Genomic DNA, 23,126 nt, shown 5'->3' with positions numbered 1-23,126 from the left:
TGTGGCCTCCTGTATATTGGTGAGACCCAACATAGATTGAGAGGCCACTTCGTCGAACACCTATGCTCCATCTGCCAGAACTAGTGGGATCTCCCAGTGGCCACTTATTTTAATTCCCCATTCCCATTCCAACTTGTCAATCCATGCCCTCCTCCACTGTCGTGATGAGGCCACACTCAGGTTGGAGGAACAACATGAACAACACTTAGGTAGCCTCCAACCTGATGGAATGAACATCAATTTCTCAAACTTCTGGTAATGTATCTTCCCCCCCCCCCTTCCCCATCCCCCTTTCCCTCTCTCACCTTATCTCCATGCTTGCCCATCGCCTCCCTTTGGTGCTCCTCCCCCTTTTCTTTCCTCCAGGGCCTTCGGCCCTCTTCTATCAGACTTGCCCTTCTTCAGCCCTGTATCTCTTTCGCTGATCAGCTTCCCAGCTCTTCACTTTATCTCTTCCCCTCCTGGTTTCACCTATCACCTTCAGTTTCCCCCTCCCCTCCTCCCACCTTTTAAATCTACTCCTCATCTTTTTTTCTCCAGTCCTGCCAAAGGGTCTCGGCCCAAAATGTCGACTGTACTTTTTTCCATCGATGCTGCCTGGTATGCTGAGTTCCTCCAGCAATTTGAGTGTGTAGCTTTAATTAATATTCAACCTTATATGGAAACAACTGGATGAAACATTGTTCCTCTAGGGCCAAGGTACAAAACGTACACAGCACAGTCAAAATAATGAACAAAACAAAACCACACATCTATAGCCCAAGACATTGAGGACCATGTCCTGCAAATTGATGGTACAGTTCCCAGCAATCCAGCATGTCATTCCACTAATCGAACACTGGAGGGCAGCACCAACAGGAGTGGCCAGTTTCCAACAAGCGCAGAAGCCACCCTACATCACCTCTGGCATCTCCTCACTTGGACTGCAGCAGCAGGCAAGCCCGTGGCTTGAGGCCTAGTCCTTGCTACAACCAAGACCACGCAGCTCCCACACTGCCTGTCTCCCCACTAAACAAGGTAAACAGGCCTGCGGCATCTTACATCAGCGGTTCCCAACCACTGGGCCGCAAAGCATGTGCTACCGGGCCATGAGGAAACGATATGAGTCAGCTGCACCTTTCCTCATTCCCTGTCACGCACTGTTGAACTTGAACACAGGGTTGCCAACTGTCCCATATTTGCCGGGACATCCCGTATATTGGGCTAAGTTGGTTTGTCTCATACGGGACCACCTTTGTCCCGTATTTCTCCCGCTAAGGTACAGCGTCCCTATGAAACCTTTCGTGCTGAAATGGTGTAAAGCGAAGAAGCAATTACCATTAGGGTTAGGGTTAGGGAAAAATTTTTAAGCGTTCCCAGACCCAAAAAATAACCTACCAAATCATACTAATAACACATAAAACCTAAAATAACACTAACATATAGTAAAAGCAGGAATGATATGATAAATACACAGCCTATATAAAGTAGAAATAATGTATGTACAGTATAGTCGGAAAGATTAAGCCAAAACTGATTTGTGGAAAAAATCGGCACGTACGCACATGCGCACATCATGCATGCGCACGCAGGTGCCCACGCAAGGCTTCATGGTCATGGTAGAATTTCTTGGGGTAAACACAAGTGTCCCGGGATTTGACTGCTACTTTTGTCCCTTATTTGAGAGTGAGAAAATTGGCAACCCTAACCGTAAAAAACATGTTGAGGTGAGTTTAACCCTACTTGAACACTCCCCCCACCCCCGGTCGGCCGGTCTACCAGAATATTGTCAATATTAAACTGGTCTGTGGTGCAAAAAAGGTTGAGGACCCCCGTCTTAGATTATCAATGTCCAACAGGATCTTGCGATTGCAAGAGGAACGTCCAAGACATAACCGCCGCTGTCCGTAACAAGTTTGTATCTTCACCTTGTGATGGTGTGGGTTCCCTCCAGGTGCTCCAGTTTCCTCCCACATTCCAAAAATGTACAGTTGGGGTTAGTGAACTGTGGGCATGCCATATTGGCGCTGGACACTTGTGGGCTGTGTTGGCTACTGACAAATCAAACTAATTTTCAGCTTTATATTTGAAATACATTTACCCGGAATAAGTAGTTGCAGGGGTTTATGAGCCTGCACTTCCACTTTGCCAGTTCTTTGATGGAAATTTGTCAATTGCCTTTATATCAGAGCAGGAACAACTAACTCCCAACCCTAAAACAAGTCACCTTTAACAAATTAACAAAATCCTGAATAATGAACACAAAATGCCCGAGGAACTCATCAGGTCAGGCAACATCTATGGAGAGGAATAAATAGTTGATGTTTCAAGCTGAGACCCTTCATGAGGGATGAACTAAATCCTGACTAGGCAGTGTTGGAAACCACTAATGCTTTTTAATAATAATGCAGCTAAACTAAAGGTTTATTACCTTTCTCATTTTTCATTAGCACATTACCCACGTGATGTAATTGTTTTAATTATGTAGCCTATTAACTAATTTATCTCTCTCTTTAAGGAATTTCTCTTATCTATAAAAGTGGTAGACCTTCCAGAAGTGCCATCTTTATTCTTTTCTCTCAGCATTAATTCCCCCCTTAGCATCATTTCTCAGACCTTTATTTAGTTTGCTTAGTATCTACATGTTTGTTTGCACACTAAAATAAACTGTAATCTTGGAATTAAGACTGCTTGTCATTCTTGACTCCTGGAAGAACCCTGAGGATCAGATATTAAACAGAGATCCAACAGTAGATACGTTAAGGGCATTTAAGAGACTCATAGATAGGCATATGATGACAGAAAAATATTGGGCTACGTGGGGGGAAGAGTTAGATTGGTCTTAGAGTAGGTTAAAGGGATTAGCACAACATTGTGGGCCGAAGGGCCTGTACTGTGCTGTATTGTTCTATGTTAAGGACAAATTCATCAGGGGTGATCTGCATTGAAGCTTCGCAACCTTGTGACAGGGTCTATGGAACTCTATTGTCCTCCGCTGACATGTAGCTTTACTGAGAGTCTCTACTGTCTCCCAGACGCAGCCAAACAGATTAATGGTCAAGAAATCAACAACATTTATGTTTTTGATTGAAGAAAATGCTGGAAATAGTAAACAGATACTATTAGTTCCTGATAGATTTCTGAATTTATAATATATTTAATTAGGAATTATATCACAAAGACTCTAACAAAGAGCAAAATTCTACAGACGTACCATTCTAAATGGCTGCATCACTGTCTGGTATGGAGGATACTAGACTCCCCACCATCAGGAAAGATGATGCCTCAAAAGGTGGCCTCCATCATTAAGATGAGAGGCATTGATCGTGTGGATAGTCAGAGGCTTTCTCCCCAGGGCTGAAATGGCAAGCATGAGAGGGCACAGTTTTAAGGTGCTTGTTAGTAGGTACAGAGGAGATGTCAGGGGTAAGTTTTTTATGCAGAGGGTGGTGAGCGTGTGGCATGGGGTGCCGGTGCCGGTGACGGTGGTGGAGGCAGAAACGATAGGGTCTTTTAAGAGACTCCTAGGCAGGTACATGGAGCTCAGAAAAACAGAGGGCTATGGGTAACCCTAGGTAATTTCTCAGGTAAGGACATGTTCGGCACAGCTTTGTGGGCCAAGGGGCCTGTATTGTGCTGCAAGTTTTCTATGCTTCCATTAAGGACCCCCATCACCCAGTATACACCGTGTTCTCATTGCTACCATCAAGGAGGTGATACAGGAGGCTGAAGACACACACTCAACATTTCAGGAACAGCTTCTTCCTCTCCACTATCAGATTTGTGAATGGACAATGAGCCCATGAACACTATCTCACTAGTTTTGCTATTTTTGTTTCCTTTTACACTACTTATTTTTTAAACTGTATTTCTTATAATTTATGTCATATTGAATGCATTGCATTGTCCTGCTGCAGCAAAAGATCACATTTCACAACAAATATTATTGATAACAAACTTGATTCAGATTCTGATAGATTTTTGTTTTAAATTGGGAAATTCTTCACAGAGCGAGTCTTACCCTCATATGCTTTGGCAACACTGACCAGGCTGGACCATTCCAGCTCCGTCTCCGGGTCTGGCAGTGGCATCAGTCCCGGATCGTTACGACGCACAGGTAATCGGTCTCGCACGTCACTCAGTGACAGCTCAGAGGCAGATATGTTATCTGGGCAGAAGAGACAGTGCAGGATTAGCCACCAGAAATAAAAGTGGAGATCTTGTGATGAACTACCACAACTATCCCTTATAAAGGATGTGCTGACATTGGAGGGTTCAGAGGAGGTTCACAAGAATGGTTTAGCTCCTGCCACATTCCCAAAGATCATGCGTGAGTTATAAATCCCGTTTCTTAGGGCAGAATGGCAGCATCGCGGTTAATGTAGTGACCAGTGTACAATTCCCGGTGCTATCTGTAAAGAGTTTCTACGTTCTCCCCAGCATGGGTTTTCCCCAGAGTGTGCTGTTCCCTCCCACATTCCACAGACATGTGGGTCGATAGGTTAATTGGTGAAAGCATGTAATGGACTCATTGGACCGGAAGGAGCTGTTACGGTGATGTATCTCGAATAATAATAATGACAAACTACCTTTATAGCAACTTCTATCTGAATTGTATAATCAACACCACAAAATGCTCAGAGCTGTCTCACAAGTAATATCTGAGTAAGATCTGACAGTGAAGTACTCAAGGCTATGGTAGGCCAGATGGCCTGAATATAGGTGAAGTGAGAAAGTTGGAGAGTTTAGTTAAGGAACTGGATTTCAAAATATAAAAGCCCATGTAGTTGAGACTCCTCTGCCAATGGCAGTGATGGGAATCAGGGGTAAGCAGGAGCCAGAATCAAGTTGTTTCTTTCTACGATATGGGTGATCATGGTCTTTCCATGACCATGATTGTTCTTGGCAAATTTTTCTACAGAAATGATTTGCTATTGCCGCCTTCTGGGCAGAGTCTTTACAAGACAGGTGACACCCAACCCATTATCAATACTGTTCAGAGATTGTCTGCCTGGTGTCAGTGGTCACATAACCAGGACTTGTGATCTGCACCGGCTGCTCATACGACCATCCGCCACCTGCTCCCATAGCTTCACATGACCCTGATTTGTTGGGGGGTGGGGTGTATACCTTGCCCAAGGGTTACCTGCAGGCTAGTGGATGGAAACCCTACATCTCCTTTGGTAGAGACGTTTCTGCACCTTGCCAACCCCTTTACATAATACACGAGTAAAATAAACAAAAAAAGACATGAATTAAAATTCCAAATTTATGAGGGCAAAGATCAAGCAATCAAGGAGTAGAAGCGTCATCTTAATTCAGGTGAAACTCTTACTTTTCTTTTCGTAGGTGGATGGGGGAGGCTGATTCAGCCTGCGAACGGGTAGTGTTTGGGATGGGTAGGTGCTGGTGAAGATGACATCATTCGGCAGTGCCTGGTTGATGGCTGCGAGCTGGGAATTGGGGAAGGTCGGCTCCCTTCGGCCGCTGCAAATACTTTCATCAGACAGTGTCCTCTGCAGGCTCTTCCGTGAAGAATGCTAGAAAACAGCAAGGAAATTCCTTGTTTTTTAAATAAAAAAATACAAACAGGCACACAGCAGGGAAAACAGTTCCTTTAAAATTTAGAAAAATGGAAGGCTACGAGGGAGGGGAGGGTTAGATAGAGTCGGTTAAGGGGTCTACACAACATCGTGGGTTGAAGGGCCTGTACTATTCTTTGTAATTCACCAAATTCATTTCAACCATCAAAGCTCAAATTATATTTATTATTATATTATGTATATGCTACCATATACAGTACTGTCCAAATGTCTCAGGCACATATTTATAGCTAGAGTGCCTAGGGTGCACAGTACTATAGTAATTTTATGTATTGCACTGTACTGCTGTCACAAAGAAAAACAAATTTCATGACATTTGGTGGGCGCGTGGCCAAGTGGTTAAGGCATTGGACTAGTGATCTGAAGGTCGTGAGTTCGAGCCCCAGCCGAGGAAACGTGTTGTGTCCTTGAGCAAGGCACTTGATCACACATTGCTCTGCGACAACACTGGTGCCAAGCTGTGTGGGTCCTAATGCCCTTCCCTTGGACAACATCGGTGTCGTGGAGAGGGGAGACTTGCAGCATGGGCAACTGCTGGTCTTCCATACAACCTTGCCCAGGCCTGCGCCCTGGAGAGTGAAGACTTACCAGGCGCAGAGCCATGGTCTCGCAAGACTAACAGATGCCTCTACTGTGAATGACGATAAATCTGATTCTGATACGGGTCTCTATTGTGGACTGAGTCAGATGAGGGGACATGCAGAGAGGAGTCACGGTTGGGAAAAGGGGAAGGGAGAGTGGAGGGAGCGGGAAGCACCAGAAAGACATTCTGTAATGATCAATAAATCAATTATTTGTAATCAAATTACCTTGCCTGGTGTCTCGGTGCTGGGTGTGTCTGCATCCTCACCACCCCTCCCACTTCCCCAGCATTCGTTCTCTGCCACATGTCCCACATCCCACCTGTCCCACACCCCACCTGTCCCACACCCCTCCTTTCCCACACCCCACCTGTCCCACACCCCTCCTTTCCCACACCCCTCCTTTCCCACACCCCACCTGTCCCACACCCCACCTGTCCCACACCCCTCCTGTCCCACACCCCACCTGTCCCACACCCCTCCTGTCCCACACCCCCTCCTGTCCCACACCCCCTCCGGTCCCACACCCCTCCTGTCCCACACCCCCTCCAGTCCCACACCCCCTCCAGTCCCACACCCCCTCCTGTCCCACACCCCCTCCAGTCCCACACCCCACCTGTCCCACACCCCTCCTGTCCCACACCCCTCCTGTCCTACAACCCTCCTGTCCCACACCCCACCTGTCCCACACCCCTCCTTTCCCACACCCCCTCCGGTCCCACACCCCTCCTGTCCCACACCCCTCCTGTCCCACACCCCCTCCGGTCCCACACCCCTCCTGTCCCACACCCCCTCCAGTCCCACACCCCCTCCTGTCCTACACCCCACCTGTCCCACACCCCACCTGTCCCACACCCCTCCTGTCCCACACCCCCTCCGGTCCCACACCCCTCCTGTCCCACACCCCCATCCCACACTCCCTCCAGTCCCACACCCCTCCTCTCCCACACCCCTCCTGTCCCACACCCCCTCCGGTCCCACACCCCCATCCCACACCCCCTCCAGTCCCACACCCCTCCTGTCCCACACCCCCTCCGGTCCCACACCCCTCCTGTCCCACACCCCCTCCAGTCCCACACCCCTCCTGTCCCACACCCCTCCTGTCCCAAACCCCCTCCTGTCCCACACTCCCTCCTGTCCCACACCCCCTCCAGTCCCACACCCCTCCTGTCCCACACCCCCTCCTGTCCCACACCCCTCCTTTCCCACACCCCACCTGTCCCACACCCCTCCTGTCCCACACCCCCTCCGGTCCCACACCCCACCTATCCCACACCCCTCCTGTCCCACACCCCTCCTGTCCCACACCCCACCTGTCCCACACCCCCTCCGGTCCCACACCCCACCTGTCCCACACCCCACCTGTCCTACACCCCTCCTGTCCCACACCCCCTCTGGTCCCACACCCCTCCTGTCCCACACCCCCATCCCACACCCCCTCCAGTCCCACACCCCTCCTGTCCCACACCCCACCTGTCCTACACCCCTCCTGTCCCACACCCCACCTGTCCCACACCCTTCCTGTCCCACAGCCCACCTGTAGCTCTCCACCTTCACCATTCCCAACATCGCTTGCTTCTACCAGATTTACAAATTTGCTCCCTGCACTGTGTTGACTAATACAGTACTGTGCAAAAGTGTCTAAGACTTATTGCCCAGTACTGTATATGTGTCTAAGGCTTTTGCACAGTACTGTCACGTGCAGAACACTTTTGCACCCCCAAATTGCCACCTGAGACCTCTGATCGTACCACCAGTTATATTAGGAACAATGTACAATGCCCAATTAACCCATAACCTGCACATCTTTGGGAGGTTTGAGGAAAGATCTGCATGGTCACAGAAGCAAACTCCACCCAGACCTCACCCAGGTTCAGGATCGAACCCAGGCCACCGAAGCTGAGAGTGGCCTCACCACCTGCACCACTGCATCGCCTATGATGGTTTCACAAAGGCCATGTGTCACTCCTTCTGCTAAGAGGGAGAATGCAGCACCCTGCTAAGTCAGGAAAGAGTGACTTCACCATTTCCTTTAGGAAAGTTTTACCAACACACTTGCTTTCTGGGAATCTGAATATCTGCATAATATTCCAATGACTCATTTTGGGAAAGTCCATGAATATACTACACACCAAGGAATGCAATTGCCTGAAGAACTTTAGGTCACTCCAGTGTCCCACTATCTACATTCTGCAGATGCTGGGAATGAATTTCAGGTAGCGAGATTCTGTTCTACAGGGGAAGTGAGACAGGGAAGCGGAGTTGAGTCAAATAGCAGATCATATTGAATGGTGAAACAGGACAGTGGAAACATCCTGCTGACTGTGGCGCCTACCTTTCACATATTTGTGTTCAAAGAAAATGGAAGGCCGTGCAGGAGGGAAGGATTAGATTGATCTTAAGTAGGTTAAAGGTCAGCACATCGTGGGCTGAAGGATCTGTACTGTGCTGTAAGGTTCTATATTTTATTGATACATATCCTGCAGAATTCCTTTGACCTGTGTTACGCATCTACCTTTTGCCAATACCTCATTCACTGGTTTGTTTCTTCCTCCTGCCGATATGGGCATTTACAGAAATACAGTTCTTCTGGAATTATTCATCCTTGGGCCCTCTATTTAAGGAAGGACGTGCTGTCATTGCAGAGGGTTCAAAGGAGCATTGCAAAAATGACTGTGGGATTGAAAAGCTTGTCATATGAGGAGCGTTTAATGGCTCTGGGCCTGTACTCGCTGGAATTTTTAGGAGAATGGGGGGGGGGGAATCGCATTGAAATCTATCAAAAGTTGAAAATCCTCGATAGAGTGGATGTGGAGAGGATGTTTCCTATAGTGCGGGGGTTGAAGACCAGGGGACACCACCTCAGAATAGAGGGACATCCATTCAGAATGGAGATGAGAAGGAATTTCTTCAGCCAACGAGTGGTGAATCTGTGGAATTTGTTGCCACAGGCAGCCGTGGAGGCCAAGTCATTGGGTATATTTAAGGCAGATGATGATAGTTTCTTGATTAGCCAGGGTATGAAGGGATATGGGAAGAAGGCAGGAGATTGGGGCTGAGAGTGAAAATGAATCAGCTATGATGAAATGGCAGAGCAGACTTGATGGGTCAAATGCCCCAATTCTGTTCCTATATCTTATGGTCTTATATGCTCTGCTAATTCTGCTTTGAAATGCGCAGTGGTGGAAGAGGTGAGATCCCCTTGTCTGCTTTCCTGGATATATTGGGTAACTTGAGCCTTCGTTTCCTCTCTCCCTCCTTACAAATGTCCAACTCTGCCTTAAACAGTGGAAAAATTCCCCAATATTTAATGCCAAGAAGTGTGAGGCACATTCAAGCCCCTCACCCCTTTCTCAGCCAAGTTTCTCTTGCTCAAGAGTCTGCAAATGCCCTGCTCACAGTTTACTAGTCCACTGGCATCAGGCACACCCCCAACCACCCAACCAACACCAGGACGTACAAGCATTTCCCGATCTGGTTCCGGCAACGGGCTGTCCAGCACTATAAGCTTCTTCAAATCCTCTTCGAGGGTGGATTTCTGAGCTCTGCGTGGTGATCGGAGGTCACGGAGAGACGCCCGCAGTCTGGGCTGCCCAAAGACATTTGTAGAGGCAACAGTGGTTGTCCTGTGAGAGAGAGAGAGAAAAAAAGAGAATGCAGACTTTTATTACCTTAACGATAAAGGAGCATCCTTTCAAGTAATTGGATTATGAACCATTTGTCATTTAATTCTGATAATTATGGGTCAAAGATACCATGAGATGTGTTAAGAGCATTCTGTTTACTCCCTCTCCTACTGAAAGGTACAAGTATTTTAATAAATATTAATTCCACACCCCCCCCACCCGACCTTTAGCTCTTCTCATCTGCCTATTACTTCCCCCCGAGCCCCTTCTCCTTCTCTTCCTCTAGCTTTTGAGCTTTCCCAGCCACCTGGCTTCACCTATCACCTTCCAGCTTGCCTCCTCCCTTCCCCTCCTCTCACTCCCCCACCTTCCATTCTGGCATCTTCCCACCTCCTTCCTTTTCAGTCCTGAAGAACGGTCTCGGCCCGAAACATCAATAATTGATTCATTTCCGCTGATGCTGCCTGACCCGCTGGGCTGCTCCAGCACCGTGTGTGTGTTGATGTACTGGTTCTGTATTTACCAGTTTCCTTGTTATGTCTTAGAACACAGAACATTACAACCTTACGGCACGTGGACAGGCCAGTGCAAGTGGTGCATGCAAGCTCGATTTCAACATTTAAGAGAAGTTTGGATAGGCACATGGAGGGCTATGGTCCCAGTGCAGGTCGATGGCAGTAGGCAGTTTAAATGGTTCAGAACAGACTAGATGGGCCGAAGGGCCTGTTTCTGTGCTGTATGTTTCTATGACTTATTCGGCCCACAATGCTGTGCTGAAGCAGCTGAAAAGCAAATTAAAAACACCCAACACTAATCTCTCCTACCAACACCATGTCCATATCCTTCCATTTTTCTGACATCCATGTGCCTATCCAAATGTCTCTTAAAAGCCTCTAATGTGTTTGCCTCTACTACCGTACAAGGCAGGCATCCACTACTCTCTGAGTTAAAAACTTACCCCTCACATGCCCCTTGAACCTATCGCCACCTCCCTCACCTTCAATGGATGCCCCCTTTGTCTTTGGGACACAACGGCATGTCCAGCTCACTCCAGTAGTCTGCGTGTGTGGGAAGATGTGATAGCTCACAGCAAATCTGAAAACTGCAGCCTCAGATGACCAATGCACTGCACTTCACTAGACAAACCGTTCCCACCAACGTAGAGGCAATCAGCTTTTGAACTCACTTTTTCTTGTGAACTCCATCTTATCTAATTGTCCAAACAAAATTTCTACCAGCTTCCAAATGGCTGAGAAGTGAAGCTGCGGTTACACCAACTAGTTTGGATAAGTACATGGATGGTGGGATATGGTCCAGGCGCAAGTCAACGGAACTAGGCAGAATACCCATCGTGGCCATTAGTCTCCGTAGTATCCAAGACATCTCCAAGGAGCAGTGCCTCAGAAAGGCGGCATCCATCATTAAAGATCCTCACCATCCAGGTCATTCCCTCTTCTCATTGCTACCGTCAAGAAGGAGGTACAGGAGCCTGAAGGCACACACTCAACGATTCAGGAACAGCTTCTTCCCCTCTGTTATCTGATATCTGAATGGGCATTGAACCTCACTACTTTTTTATTTCTGTTTTTGTACTACTTTTTAATTTAACTATTTAATATACATATTTATTTACTGTAATTCAGTTTTTTCCCTATATTTATCAAGTATTGCATTGTACTGCTGCCACAAAGTTAACAAATTTCACGACATATGCTGGTGATATTAAACCTGATTCTGATAACAATTCAGTACAGACTAGATGGGCCAAAGAACCTATTTCTGTGCCGTATGCTCTATGACTCTCTGTGACTATTGACTTGCTGGCCAGTTTTTAATATGACATCTTTCTGTTTCAAATCAATTGTCTAATATCCACTTTCCCATTCTTGGATATATGTGCACACAGCAAGTGACGCACTTCCAGCACTAACATAGCATGATAGCATGCCCACAACTTACTAACCATAACCTCTTCGTCTTTGTACTGTTGGGGAAAACGAGCACCCAGAGAAAACTGATGTGGTCATGTGGAGAACGTACAAACTCCTTATAAAATTGAACACTGGTTACTGTCACTGTAAAGCTTTGTCCAGCCACTGTGCCATTGTGTCTCCCAATTTCCTCCCACGTTAGGGGAGATTAGAGGTAGTGAGCTGTGGGTGTACGATGTCAGCAGCTGTGGGCTGAACCCAGTGCATTCCCAAACTGTGTTGGTCATTGACGCCAAATACACATTTCTCTGTATGTTTTTGATATATACATGAAAACATGCTAATCTAATCTCCTCTTTATTCTAACCAAGTCAAGTTTATTGTTATTTATCAATGTATATGTATACCATCAAATGAGATGTTTCTCTGAACCCGTGTAAAGCACAATAGTATACATAACACACAATAACTTAAGAAAGTAAGAATTACATCTACAAATGGATTACGCATTGATAAAGGAAAGTGCATAAACTAAATATTGTAGGGTAGAAAACAAGTTATCTGTGACACTTCGAATACAATGCAGCAGGGAGTTCAGAAGCCTAACGGCCTGAGGGAAGAAACTTTCCCATCCCGACAGTTCTTGTTTTTATCATCAGAGTCTCCTGCCTGATGGTAGAAAGTCAAAGGAGATGCTGGATGGATGGGTGGGTTCCTTGATAATACTAAGAGCCTTGCGTATGCAGCGCTCCTGATAAATGTCCCTGATGGATGGTAGGGAGACCCCTGTGATCCTCTGGGCCGTTCTCACAGTCCTTTGTTGGGACTGCCAGCCCAATGCTCGGCTGCTCCCAGACCAGACGGAGATGCAGCTTGTCAGAACACTCCCAGTGGTGCTCCTGTAAGATGCGAGGGGGGGGGTGGAGGGACCCTCGCTCGCCTCAATCTCCTCAGAATGTGGAGGTGCTGCTGTGCCTTCTTGTTCAGCAAGGCGATACTGAGAGACCAGGTGAGGTCGTCCGTGTTGTGAACTCCCAGGAATTCAAATTTGGAGTGATTACACTCCAGTGACATGTCCTTTGGAGTTTACACAATATCAATAGGCAGCAAAGAAGGTCACAGACAGAAGCCACATCCCTTCAGGATAGAAGGAACAGAAGGAAAATAAAAAGATCACACTGCATGAGGCTTTTATACAGGAAGAAAGCAAGCCCTTTGATTGTACTTACAAGCTTCTAATACATATTAGTGACAACAGAAACATTCGCCCAGACAACACTGTTGTGCACTCTGACAAGTGGAACTGTGTGTGAGTACTCTTGCCAAATCCCACATCTCCCCCCAACACCCTACCCTTGTCTCAAGGCAGAAATATTTAAAAGTCTTCAGATCTTGAGTGCCAGCACTAATTGGCTTTGAATTCTGCAGCTAGCACATTCTAATCCGTGAAGGGGAAAGCACTAGAAGATTCAGAGTGGAAATGCTGCTGAATCCCTGCCTGTATCTCGCCACATGCTGGCAATTAGGCTTTGCTCCCTGGCGTGACATCAAACTACAGAAAATGGCAGAGAGACATCTCCAGATATCTTCATTCTCAGTGTGTGAGAACAATCACATTCCTTCTCCAGAGCTGTGCTTAAAGTATAATTCATAATTTGTATGCTATTACATGTTGCCTTAGCAGAAGGTCTAAGGAATAATTTTGAACAAAGGTATTGTACATTTATTATCAAAAAATGTATAAATTAAACAACCTTCTGAGAAACGTCTGCTCACAAGCAGCTCCAAAGCAAGAAACCTGAACGAACCCAATTAAAAAAAGACCCACACCCAAAGTGCAGAGAAAGAGGAGAAAAACTCAAATCATGCAAACAATAGAAGCAAGTATCAGCATTCCAAGCCAAACTGAGTCCATAGACCTGACTCCCAGAGCAGCCAGAGTAGGCTTATAGCCTCGGTCTTAGTTCATCGTATAGCAGGGCAAACCGGCATAAAGCTCGTAGATACTAAGCTCAGAGCAGCAGGAGCTCAGCCTCAGTGCCAAGGAGAGCGGAGTAAAACATCGTGGAGCAGAACCAGCTTGATCCTTGCCTCATCCTGCCTTTTCAATCCACCTGGCCCAGCATTTTAACTTGTCCAAGCACCAGGTCCTCCCCCACACTCGAACTGGGGCCACGCCACAGCAATACGCTCTGGGCCACTTCCCGCCCAAACTCGACTTTTCCAAATTGGCAAAGGCACTTAGATAGATCAAATCTCGCACTCAGTTTTACTGAATGAGATCCAAAACAATTCAGATTCAACACTTGTCCTCTCCGAAGTTTCAACTTCTCTTCTCTGCAACTTCTCCTGGAACATGCCGTGACTTTGCCCCAACTCTGTCTCGCGCCCCCGCGCCCCGACTCTGTCTCGCGCCCCCACGCCCCGACTCTGTCTCGCACCCCCGTGCCCCAACCCTCGGATCAGCCTCGTCTTTGCTCATCTTTTCACTGTTTGCAGTAGTCGTTTTCCAGAATTTTCCATATAAAGTGTTATGAATCGAGTATCTAGTCAAATTTCTTGCTTTGAAAACTACGCTGTCATCCACCTTCAGTAGCACCATCTTAAACCAAAAGTATCTATTTATTGAATGTTTGTCTATTTTTTTCAGATTGGTTGCTTGTCAGTCTTTCAGAGATCCTATTCTATTCCTGTAAATGTCTGCTAGGAAATGAATCCCAAGGTAGTATATCAGGGGTTCCCAACCTTTTTTATGCCATGGACCCCTACCATTAACTGAGGGGTAACTTATGGTAACATATACACACTTCGATCATAAATTTACTTTGAACATTGGGAGGATTGAAACCTTTGAGTTCAGTTCTTATCACTTCCAGTACTTAATGTCCTTGCTATGAAGTTCACACTTTCTCTCCAAATGTTTTCAACTTCAACATCCTATTAGACCCAGACCTCATTTTGGGAATTGTCTCCTTCCACCCCTTGGCACTCATCCTGTGCACCCACAAATTTTCCAATACAGTACCCGAGCCATCTCCCGCCATTCACCCTGTGCCCTTACCCAGCACTTTAGCGTACAAAACCAGGGAAACTGGTTCAATACCCACTGCTGTCTGCAAGGAGTTTGTACATTCTCCCCGTGACTTCATGATATTCCTCTCAGTGCTCCAGCTTCCTCCCACATTCCAAAGACGTACAGGTTAGTAAGGACTGGTGAGTAGTGGGCATGCTATGTTGGCACCAGGGGTGTGGTGACACCTGTGGGCTACCCCAAACACATGTTCGGATTGTGTTGGTCATTAGTAACAGTCAGTGTAGATCAGAGATAACATCTCCTCCTCGCTAACAATCAACACCGGTGCACTTCAAGAATGCATGCTTAGACCACTGACTGTGTGGCTAGGCACAGCACAAACACCATCTATAAATTCGCCAAAGACACAGCTATGGTTGGCAGAATATCAGATGGGAGTGAGATAGATCAGGTGGTTGAGTGGTGTTGTAACAACAACCTTGCACTCAACGTCAGCATGACCAAGGATAGGCAGGTGAAGGTGTTGCGAGATAAGTGGATCGACAGGTGTAGGTGTTGAAGATAGGTTTATGAACAGGAGTAGGTGTTGAAGATAGGTGGATTGACAGGTGAAGGTTTGGAGATAGGTAGGTGGACAGGTGTAGGCGTTGGAGATAGCTAGTTGGACAGGTGATATTGGAGATAGGTATATGGGCAGGTGTAGGTGTTGGAGATAGGTTGATCGACAGGTGAAGGTGTTGGAGATAGGTTAATTGACAGGTCAAGGTGTTGGAGATAGGTAGATGGACAGGTGATATTGGAGATAGGTATATGGGCAGGTGTAGGTGTTGGAGATAGGTTGATTGACAGGTGAAGGTTTTGGAGATAGGTAGATGGACAGGTGAAGGTGGTGGAGGTAGGTTGATCAACAGGTGAAGGTTTTGGAGATAGGTAGATGGACACGTGTAGGTGTTGGAGATAGGTTTACGGACAGGTGTAGGTGTTGGAGATAGGTTTACGGACAGGTGAAGGTGTTGGAGATAGGTAGATGGATAGGAACGTCCTTCTGTACTTTGTCTAGCACTCTTCCATTAACCTCCACTGAGAGACAAATAGTGACTGGTCACTCCCTGACACAATCACATGCTTGCCACATTTCCCAACTTGACAATAATCTGCTTTTGGGCTTTCCAGAGAAGAGACCTCAATACTACCCTAGTGGATTCTGGGGCAGAGGATGAAGTGGCTGGATTATGCAGGCAGTGGAGTCACAGAGACTGCAAATGCTGGAATCTGGAGCAACAATCTACTCGAAGAACTCAGTGGGTTGAGCAGCATCTGTAGGAGGGAAGGAATTGTCAATGCTTCTGGTCAAAACTCTACATAAAAGAGGCGAGGCTGTGTGGGATTGCTGCCTAAGTGGTTCCTCCCAAACTCCCCAGTTCTGTTCAGCTGATTGTCATCCCGATTACAAGGAAAGGTTGAGCGAGCTCAGACTTTTCTCTTTGGAGAGGAAGAGGATGAGAGGTGACTTGATAGAGGTGTACAATATGATAAGAACTAGTACCTTTTTCCCCAGGAGGAAAATGGCCAATACAAGGTGTTTGGAGGAAAGTATAGGGGAAGTATCAGAGCAATACACCGAAAATGTCAATTGTACTCTTTTCCATAGATGCTGCCTGGCCTGCTGAGTTCCTCCAGCATTTTGTGTGTGTTGATTGGATTTGCAGCATCTGTATATCTTGTCTTGTTTGTGGTGGGGATGTCAGAGGTTGATTTTTTGGTGGGTGAGTGGAACGCGCTGCTGGTGTTGTAGTAGAGGTAGATATATTAGGGAAATTTAAGAGACTCTTAGGTAGAAAATGGAGGACTAAGTAGGAGGGATTGCTCTTGGAGTAGGTTAAAAGGTTGGTATAACATTGGGGGCTGAAAGGCCTGTACTATGCTGTAGTGTTCTGTGTTCTGCGAATTAAATCAATTTGATTTTCCTGGAAGATCTATATCCTTCTACAAAATGTTTATTGAATCCTCAATTACCTCTGAGTTTACTGTTTCACTGGTATCTGCTCATTTAACAAATTGCTTCACCGTCAGTGTTACTTATCTGGAACTGAAAAATCCAGGTGCTGAGCACTTGGGTAATAGCTATTATTGCTCTTAAAGTCAAAAGCTGTTTATTTTCCAGTAGGTTAAAATATGCCTACAATCAACCAAACATCAACAGCAACTGCACTAACATATCTTCCTTGCCTCCTCACAGAGCAATGGCTTTCTGTAATTTACAGCACTTTATGTATTGCACTGTACTGCTGCCACAAAACAACAAACTTCATGACAAACGTCAGTGATATTAAATCTGATTCTGATAAGTTCTAACAAACAACTGCACTGGTATACTGTCTGGTACCCGTTGCTGTGGGCCCACAAGAACATCCGATTCGGGAAGTGTGAAAAGTGTACAGGTAATACTTTCTTAGAAGGTTAAGGAAGTTCGGCTTGTCACCGAACACTAACAAACATCTATGGATGTACTGTCAAAAGTATCTTGACTGGTTGCAAGATGGTCTGGTATGTATGGTACTTAGAATGCATAGATGCTGTAGACCAGCAGGTTCAAAGTGGGCTTTTCATACCATCTGGGTATACTTGTACTTGTGCAGCTGACAATAAATTTGACTTTGATTGGGTATAGTCTCCAAGGTTGAGGGAGGGCATGGGGAGTTCAAAGTTCAAAGTAAAATTTATTATTAGAGTACATACATGTAACTGCATTCAATCCTGAGATTCAATTTCTGCAGGCATACTCAGCAAATCTACAGAATAGTAACTGCAACAGGATCAATGAAAGAGCGAGAGCACAGAAGACAACAAACTGTGCAAATGCAAATATAAGTGGCAATAAATAACGAGAAAATGAAATAACAAGATAAAGAGTCTTTAAGTGTGGTCATTGGTTGTGCGAAGATCTCAATGGATTGGCAAGTGAATGTAGTTAACCTCTTTTATTCAAGAGCCTGATGGTTGAGGGGTTGTAACTGTTCTTGAACCTGGTGGTGTGAGTCCTGAGGCTCTTGTACCTTCTACCTGATGGCAGCAGCAAGAAAAGAGAATGGCTCTTGAATGAAGAGATCCTGTGGCCTCCCACTCTGGGCCACAGCACCTACACCCTGTATGAATAACCTCTTTCTCAACTTGGAGGCCACCCACGTTTTCACCTACTCTAAAACTGAAGTGCTGACACCATTAATCTTGGTGAAATGCAGAAAGGCTGTGGAACTAGGGTCCCTGCATGGGCTACCGCTGTTTGGTAAGCAGACAATGCTCCCACGTCACAAGGAAGCAATTATATCCCATCAAACGTGAACTGCGACTTCCTTTAGCTTTCCTGCAACTAACGGATAATGTAAACACTATGGGAAGTTGAATCTCTACATTCATTCAGGGCTAATGTCATTCTCAATATTTTATACCAGAGAAATTAATCCCAGGGTAAACTGTTTTTTTCAATTTAAATCAAACTAATATGCTGTTGGGACTTTTGCCTGAAGCCTTGGCCAAGCAGGCCAGGAGAGTGTGGCTGTTGGGAAAACCGTTGGGACTTGACAAAAGTATTTCTACCAAATCATCTTCAGCTTAAAATTCAGCTAATTCTGCTCGTTTCATAATTTGACTGATATTGGGGAAAAAAAACTTTTCAGCTTGCAGATCAGATACGGCAGTTGAAGGCTTCCCAAGTTTAATAGGGCAGAGAGGAGGCTGCAGGCGGCTGCAAATAAGCAGCAATTTCCCTTCTATAATCTACATCCGGTTGTTGGCTCTGGGCCAGGAACCTCAGCTTTTCACTAAATCAATAGACACCACACATCTGTATGTGCAGAAAAGTACAAATATCTCAGCTCAGAATTCTGTGAAGGGGTTTGTGTTAATCCCACGGTATCGGCGGATGCTGGTAGGATGCAGATCGTATTTGATTAGAATAAAAACAATATTTTATCTTTCACACACAGACGTGGCATTAAATTCTTTTATAAATGATAGAGTTGGTGCTTTAGAGATTGACGGGAATTTAATTTATTCACAGACTCGCTGTGAGCTGACAAGATACCCAGGCCCATTGAAATCCAGTTGTTTGACAGATGCTGACTGTCAGCAAAATCTCATTTGCAAGGGAACTCGAGGATGAATTATAACCAGCGCAGAATCAGCACTTGGAAAATGAGGTGTCTAAAATTGATGGGGGGGGGGCCGCGGGCAGCACAGTTCATTTGAACACTTAAGAAGCAAAAGATGGTATTTCTTGTTCTCAGAGGCTGAAGGTTTTTGACCAAATAGAGGTGTATAAGATGATGAGAGGCATTGATCATGTGGATAGTCAGAGGTTTTTTCCCGGGGCTGAAATGGTTGCCACAAGAGGGCACAGGTTTAAGGTGCCGGGGAGTAGGTACAGAGGAGATGTCAGGGGTAAGTTTTTTACGCAGAGAGTGGTGAGTACGTGGAATGGGCTGCTGACGACGGTGGTGGAGGCAGATACGATAGGGTCTTTTAAGAGACTTTTGGATAGGTACATGAAGCTTAGTGAAATAGAGGGCTATAGGTAAGCCTAGTAATTTCTAAGGTAGGGATGTGTTCGGCACAACTTTGTGGGCCGAAGGGCCTGTATTGTGCTGTAGGTTTTCTATGTTTCTATGTTTTTGCTTTTCTTTACTTCAGTGAGGTGCAGGATACCGAGACATTATGGGAATTAGAGGATTATTCGGCTCGGGTGGGAAACTGAACTTCAGTAACAGGATAATCTTATTGGATGGTGAAGTAGGGTCAATAGTATTCTCCTAATATTCTTTATATTAAAATTTCTCCACCGAATTTAATAATTCTTCATTTAGAGTCATAATCATAGAAAAATACAGCATCAAAACAGGCCCTTTAGCCCATCTAGTCCATGCTGAACCATTTAAACTCTACTCCCATTGACCTGCACTGGGACCATAGTTTTCCATATCCCTAACATCCATGCACCTAATGAAAATTCTCTAAAACATTAAACCAAAATTGCATCCACCACTTCTGCTAGCAGCTCATTACCACCCTCCGAGTGAAGTTTCCCCTCATGCTCCTTTTAAACTTTACACCCTTCACCCTTAACTATTTGTAGTCCCCACCTAACCTCAGTGTAAATCCTTGTAAATTTTCTCTGTATTCTTTCAACCTTATTTACATCTTTCCTGTAGGTAGGTGATCAAAACTGCACACAATACTCCCAGGATGGATTCTCCGGGCCTGTGCAAGTGAGCTAGCTGGAGTGTCTGCTCCTTGCTTCAGTCTAAGATCCCCTCGTGTTTTAAGAAGGTAACGATAATCCCAGTGCCGAAGAAGAGCAAGGTGGCATGCCTGAATGACTATCGACCTGTGGCTCTGACATCAATTGCTATGAAGTGCTTCAAGAGATTGGTTATAGCACACATCAACCACAGCCTACCAGTCAACTTCAACGCTTTGCAATTCGCCTACCGGAGCAACAGGTCAACGGCAGATGCCATCTCTCTGGCCCTACATTCCTCCTTAGAACACTTGGAGAATAAAGACGCATACGTAAGGCTCCTTTTCATTGACTACAGCTCTGCCTTTAATACCATCATTCCAAATAAACTGATTACTAAGCTCCGGAAATTGGGCCTTAGCACTCAGATCTGCAGCTGGATCTTCAACCTCCTCACGGACAGGACCCAGGCTGTAAAGGCAGGGGACAAGCTCTCCTCTACAATCACTCTGAGCACCGGTGCCCCACAAAGTTGTGTACTCAGCCCCCTGCTGTACTCACCGTACACCCATGATTGTGTAGCCAAGTTTCCATCAAACTCAATATATAAGTTTGCTGATAACACAATTGTAGGCCGTATCTCCGGTAATGATGAGTTTGAGTACAGAGAGGAAATTAAGAACCTGGTGGCATGGTGTGAAGACAATAACCTATCCCTCAACGTCAGCAAGACGAAGGAATTGGTTGTTGACTTCAGACAGAGTAGCGGACCGCACGACCCAATTTACATTGGTGGTGCACAAGAGGAACAGGTCAAAAGCTTTAAGTTCCTTGGGGTCAATATCACAAATGACCTGACTTGGTCCAACCAAGCAGAGTCCACTGCCAAGAAGGCCCACCAGTGCCTTTATTTCCTGAGAAATCTAAAGAAATTTGGCCTGTCCCCTAAAACCCTCACTTATTTTCATAGATGCACTGTAGAAAACATTCTCCTAGGGTGCATCACAACCTGGTATGGAAGTTGTCCTGTCCAAGACCGAAAAAAGCTGCAGAAGATCGTGAACACGGCGCAGCACATCACACAAACCAATCTTCCATCCATGGACTCACTTTACACTGCACACTGTCAGAGCAATGCTGCCAGGATAATCAAGGACACGACCCACCCAGTCAACACACTTTTCGTCCCTCTTCCCTCCGGGAGAAGGCTCAGGAGCTTGAAGACTCGTACGGCCAGATTTGGGAACAGCTTCTTTCCAACTGTGATAAGACTGCTGAACGGATCCTGACCCGGATCTGGGCCGTACCCTCCAAATATCCGGACCTGCCTCTCAGTTTTTTTGCACTACCTTACTTTCCATTTTTCTACTTTCTATTTATGATTTATAATTTAAATTTTTAATATTTACTAATTTTTACTATTTTTAATATTTAATATTTGTAATCCAGGGAGTGGGAAGCGCAGAATCAAACATCGCTGTGATGATTGTACGTTCTAGTATCAATTGTTTGGTGACAATAGAGTATAAAGTATACTGGGCCTCTCCAATGTCTTATGCAACTTCAACATAACATCCCATCTCCTGTACTCAATACTTTGATTTATGAAGGCCAATGTGCCAAAAACTTTCTTTATGACCCTATCTACCTGTGACACCACTTTCAATCAATTAGGACCTGTATTTTTTAAGGTATTCCATTAACAAAAATTGTTTTCCTTCCGCAATAGAAAATTGCAATATTTGTGTTGTAGATCGGGTCTAGAGCTCAGACCATGCCTCAGAGACTTGAGCTGAAGGGATTAACTCCTGCACAGTACTAAGCCACACACACACAATTTGCTAGAGGAACTCAGCAGGTCAGACAGTATCTACGGCAGGGAATAAGCAGTCAACGTTTCAGGCCAAGACCCTTCATCAGGAATCTTGTTCTATGTTCTATCCACTTCCCTCCATAGGTTCTCATCAAAGACCCAAGAGATTCTGCAGATGCTGGAAATCCAGAGTAACACACACAGAATGCCGGAGGAACTCAGCAGGTCAGGCAGCATCTATGGAGGGGAATGAATTCTCAATGTTTCAGGCAGGGATCCTTCATCAGAAGGTGGTTTCTGCGCTCCCCCATTTCTCTCCAGTCCCGATGATTGGTCTTGGTCAGAAATGCCGAATGTTCATTCCATCCATAGATGCTGTCTGACTTGCTGAGTCCTCCAGAGTTTTAACATAGAAACTTAGAAAATAGGTGCAGGAGTAGGCCATTCGGCCCTTCGAGCCTGCACCGCCATTCAGTATGATCATGGCTGATCATCCAACTCAGAACCCTGTACCAGCCTTCCCTCCATACCCCCGATCCCTTTAGCCACAAGGGCCATATCTAACTCCCTCTTAAATATAGCCAATGAACTGGCCTCAACTGTTTCCTGTGGCAGAGAATTCCACAGATTCACCACTCTCTGTGTGAAGAAGTTTTTCCTAATCTCAGTCCTAAAAGGCTTCCCCTTTATCCTCAAACTGTGACCCCTCATTCTGGACTTCCCCAACATCGGGAACAATCTTCCTGCATCTAGCCTGTACAATCCCTTTAGAATTTTATACATTTCAATAAGATCCCCCCTCAATCTTCTAAATTCCAACGAGTATCAGCCTAGTCGATCCAGTCTTTCATCATATGAAAGTCCTGCCATCCCAGGAGTCAATCTGGTGAACCTTCTTTATACTCCCTCTATGGCAAGAATGTCTCATCTCAGATTAGGGGACCAAAACTGCACACAATACTCCAGGTGTGGTCTCACCAAGGCCTTGTACAACTGCAGTAGTACCTCCCTGCTCCTGTACTCAAATCCTCTTGCTATGAATGTTTTGTGTGTGTGCTGCTCTAGATTTCCAGCATCTGCAGAATCTGATGTGTTCAGTGAAATTAAACGTTGATAGAGCACTATTGAACTGTGTTAACATAGTAAAGGCAGCAGTCAATTAGATTTCACAAATTGTAAAGGAAAATGCTCAGATAATTGTGTTTAATTGATTAAATATTGATAAAACATTGATGAAGTTACTTCTTTCCTTGAAACAGTCATCATGGGATTTTGTTTATCTACCAGAGAAGGGAGACAGTCTGATGTGATACCCGATTGACG

At 45.6% G+C, this 23,126-nt stretch overlaps 1 protein-coding gene across 10 annotated transcripts in view; it reads right to left on the bottom strand.

The window, feature by feature from the left end:
- The window catches only part of sipa1l3 (signal-induced proliferation-associated 1 like 3), a 406,609-nt gene that overhangs the window by 15,399 nt on the left and 368,084 nt on the right, over positions 1-23,126 (bottom strand). For all 10 annotated transcript variants that reach the window (XM_072274491.1, XM_072274490.1, XM_072274495.1 and 7 more), the window contains 3 exons: positions 9,624-9,789; positions 5,315-5,519; positions 4,001-4,147 (listed from right to left, as the gene is read on the bottom strand). In XM_072274491.1, coding sequence (XP_072130592.1) covers positions 4,001-4,147; positions 5,315-5,519; positions 9,624-9,789 — 518 coding nt within the window. The remainder of the gene's footprint in view (positions 1-4,000; positions 4,148-5,314; positions 5,520-9,623; positions 9,790-23,126) is intronic.

Source organism: Mobula birostris, chromosome 12, assembly GCF_030028105.1.
Source record: "Mobula birostris isolate sMobBir1 chromosome 12, sMobBir1.hap1, whole genome shotgun sequence".
In the NCBI taxonomy this organism is placed as follows: domain Eukaryota; kingdom Metazoa; phylum Chordata; class Chondrichthyes; order Myliobatiformes; family Myliobatidae; genus Mobula; species Mobula birostris.
The sequence above is the reverse complement of the archived record's forward strand: the minus strand, read 5'-3'. Positions and strand labels throughout refer to the sequence as shown.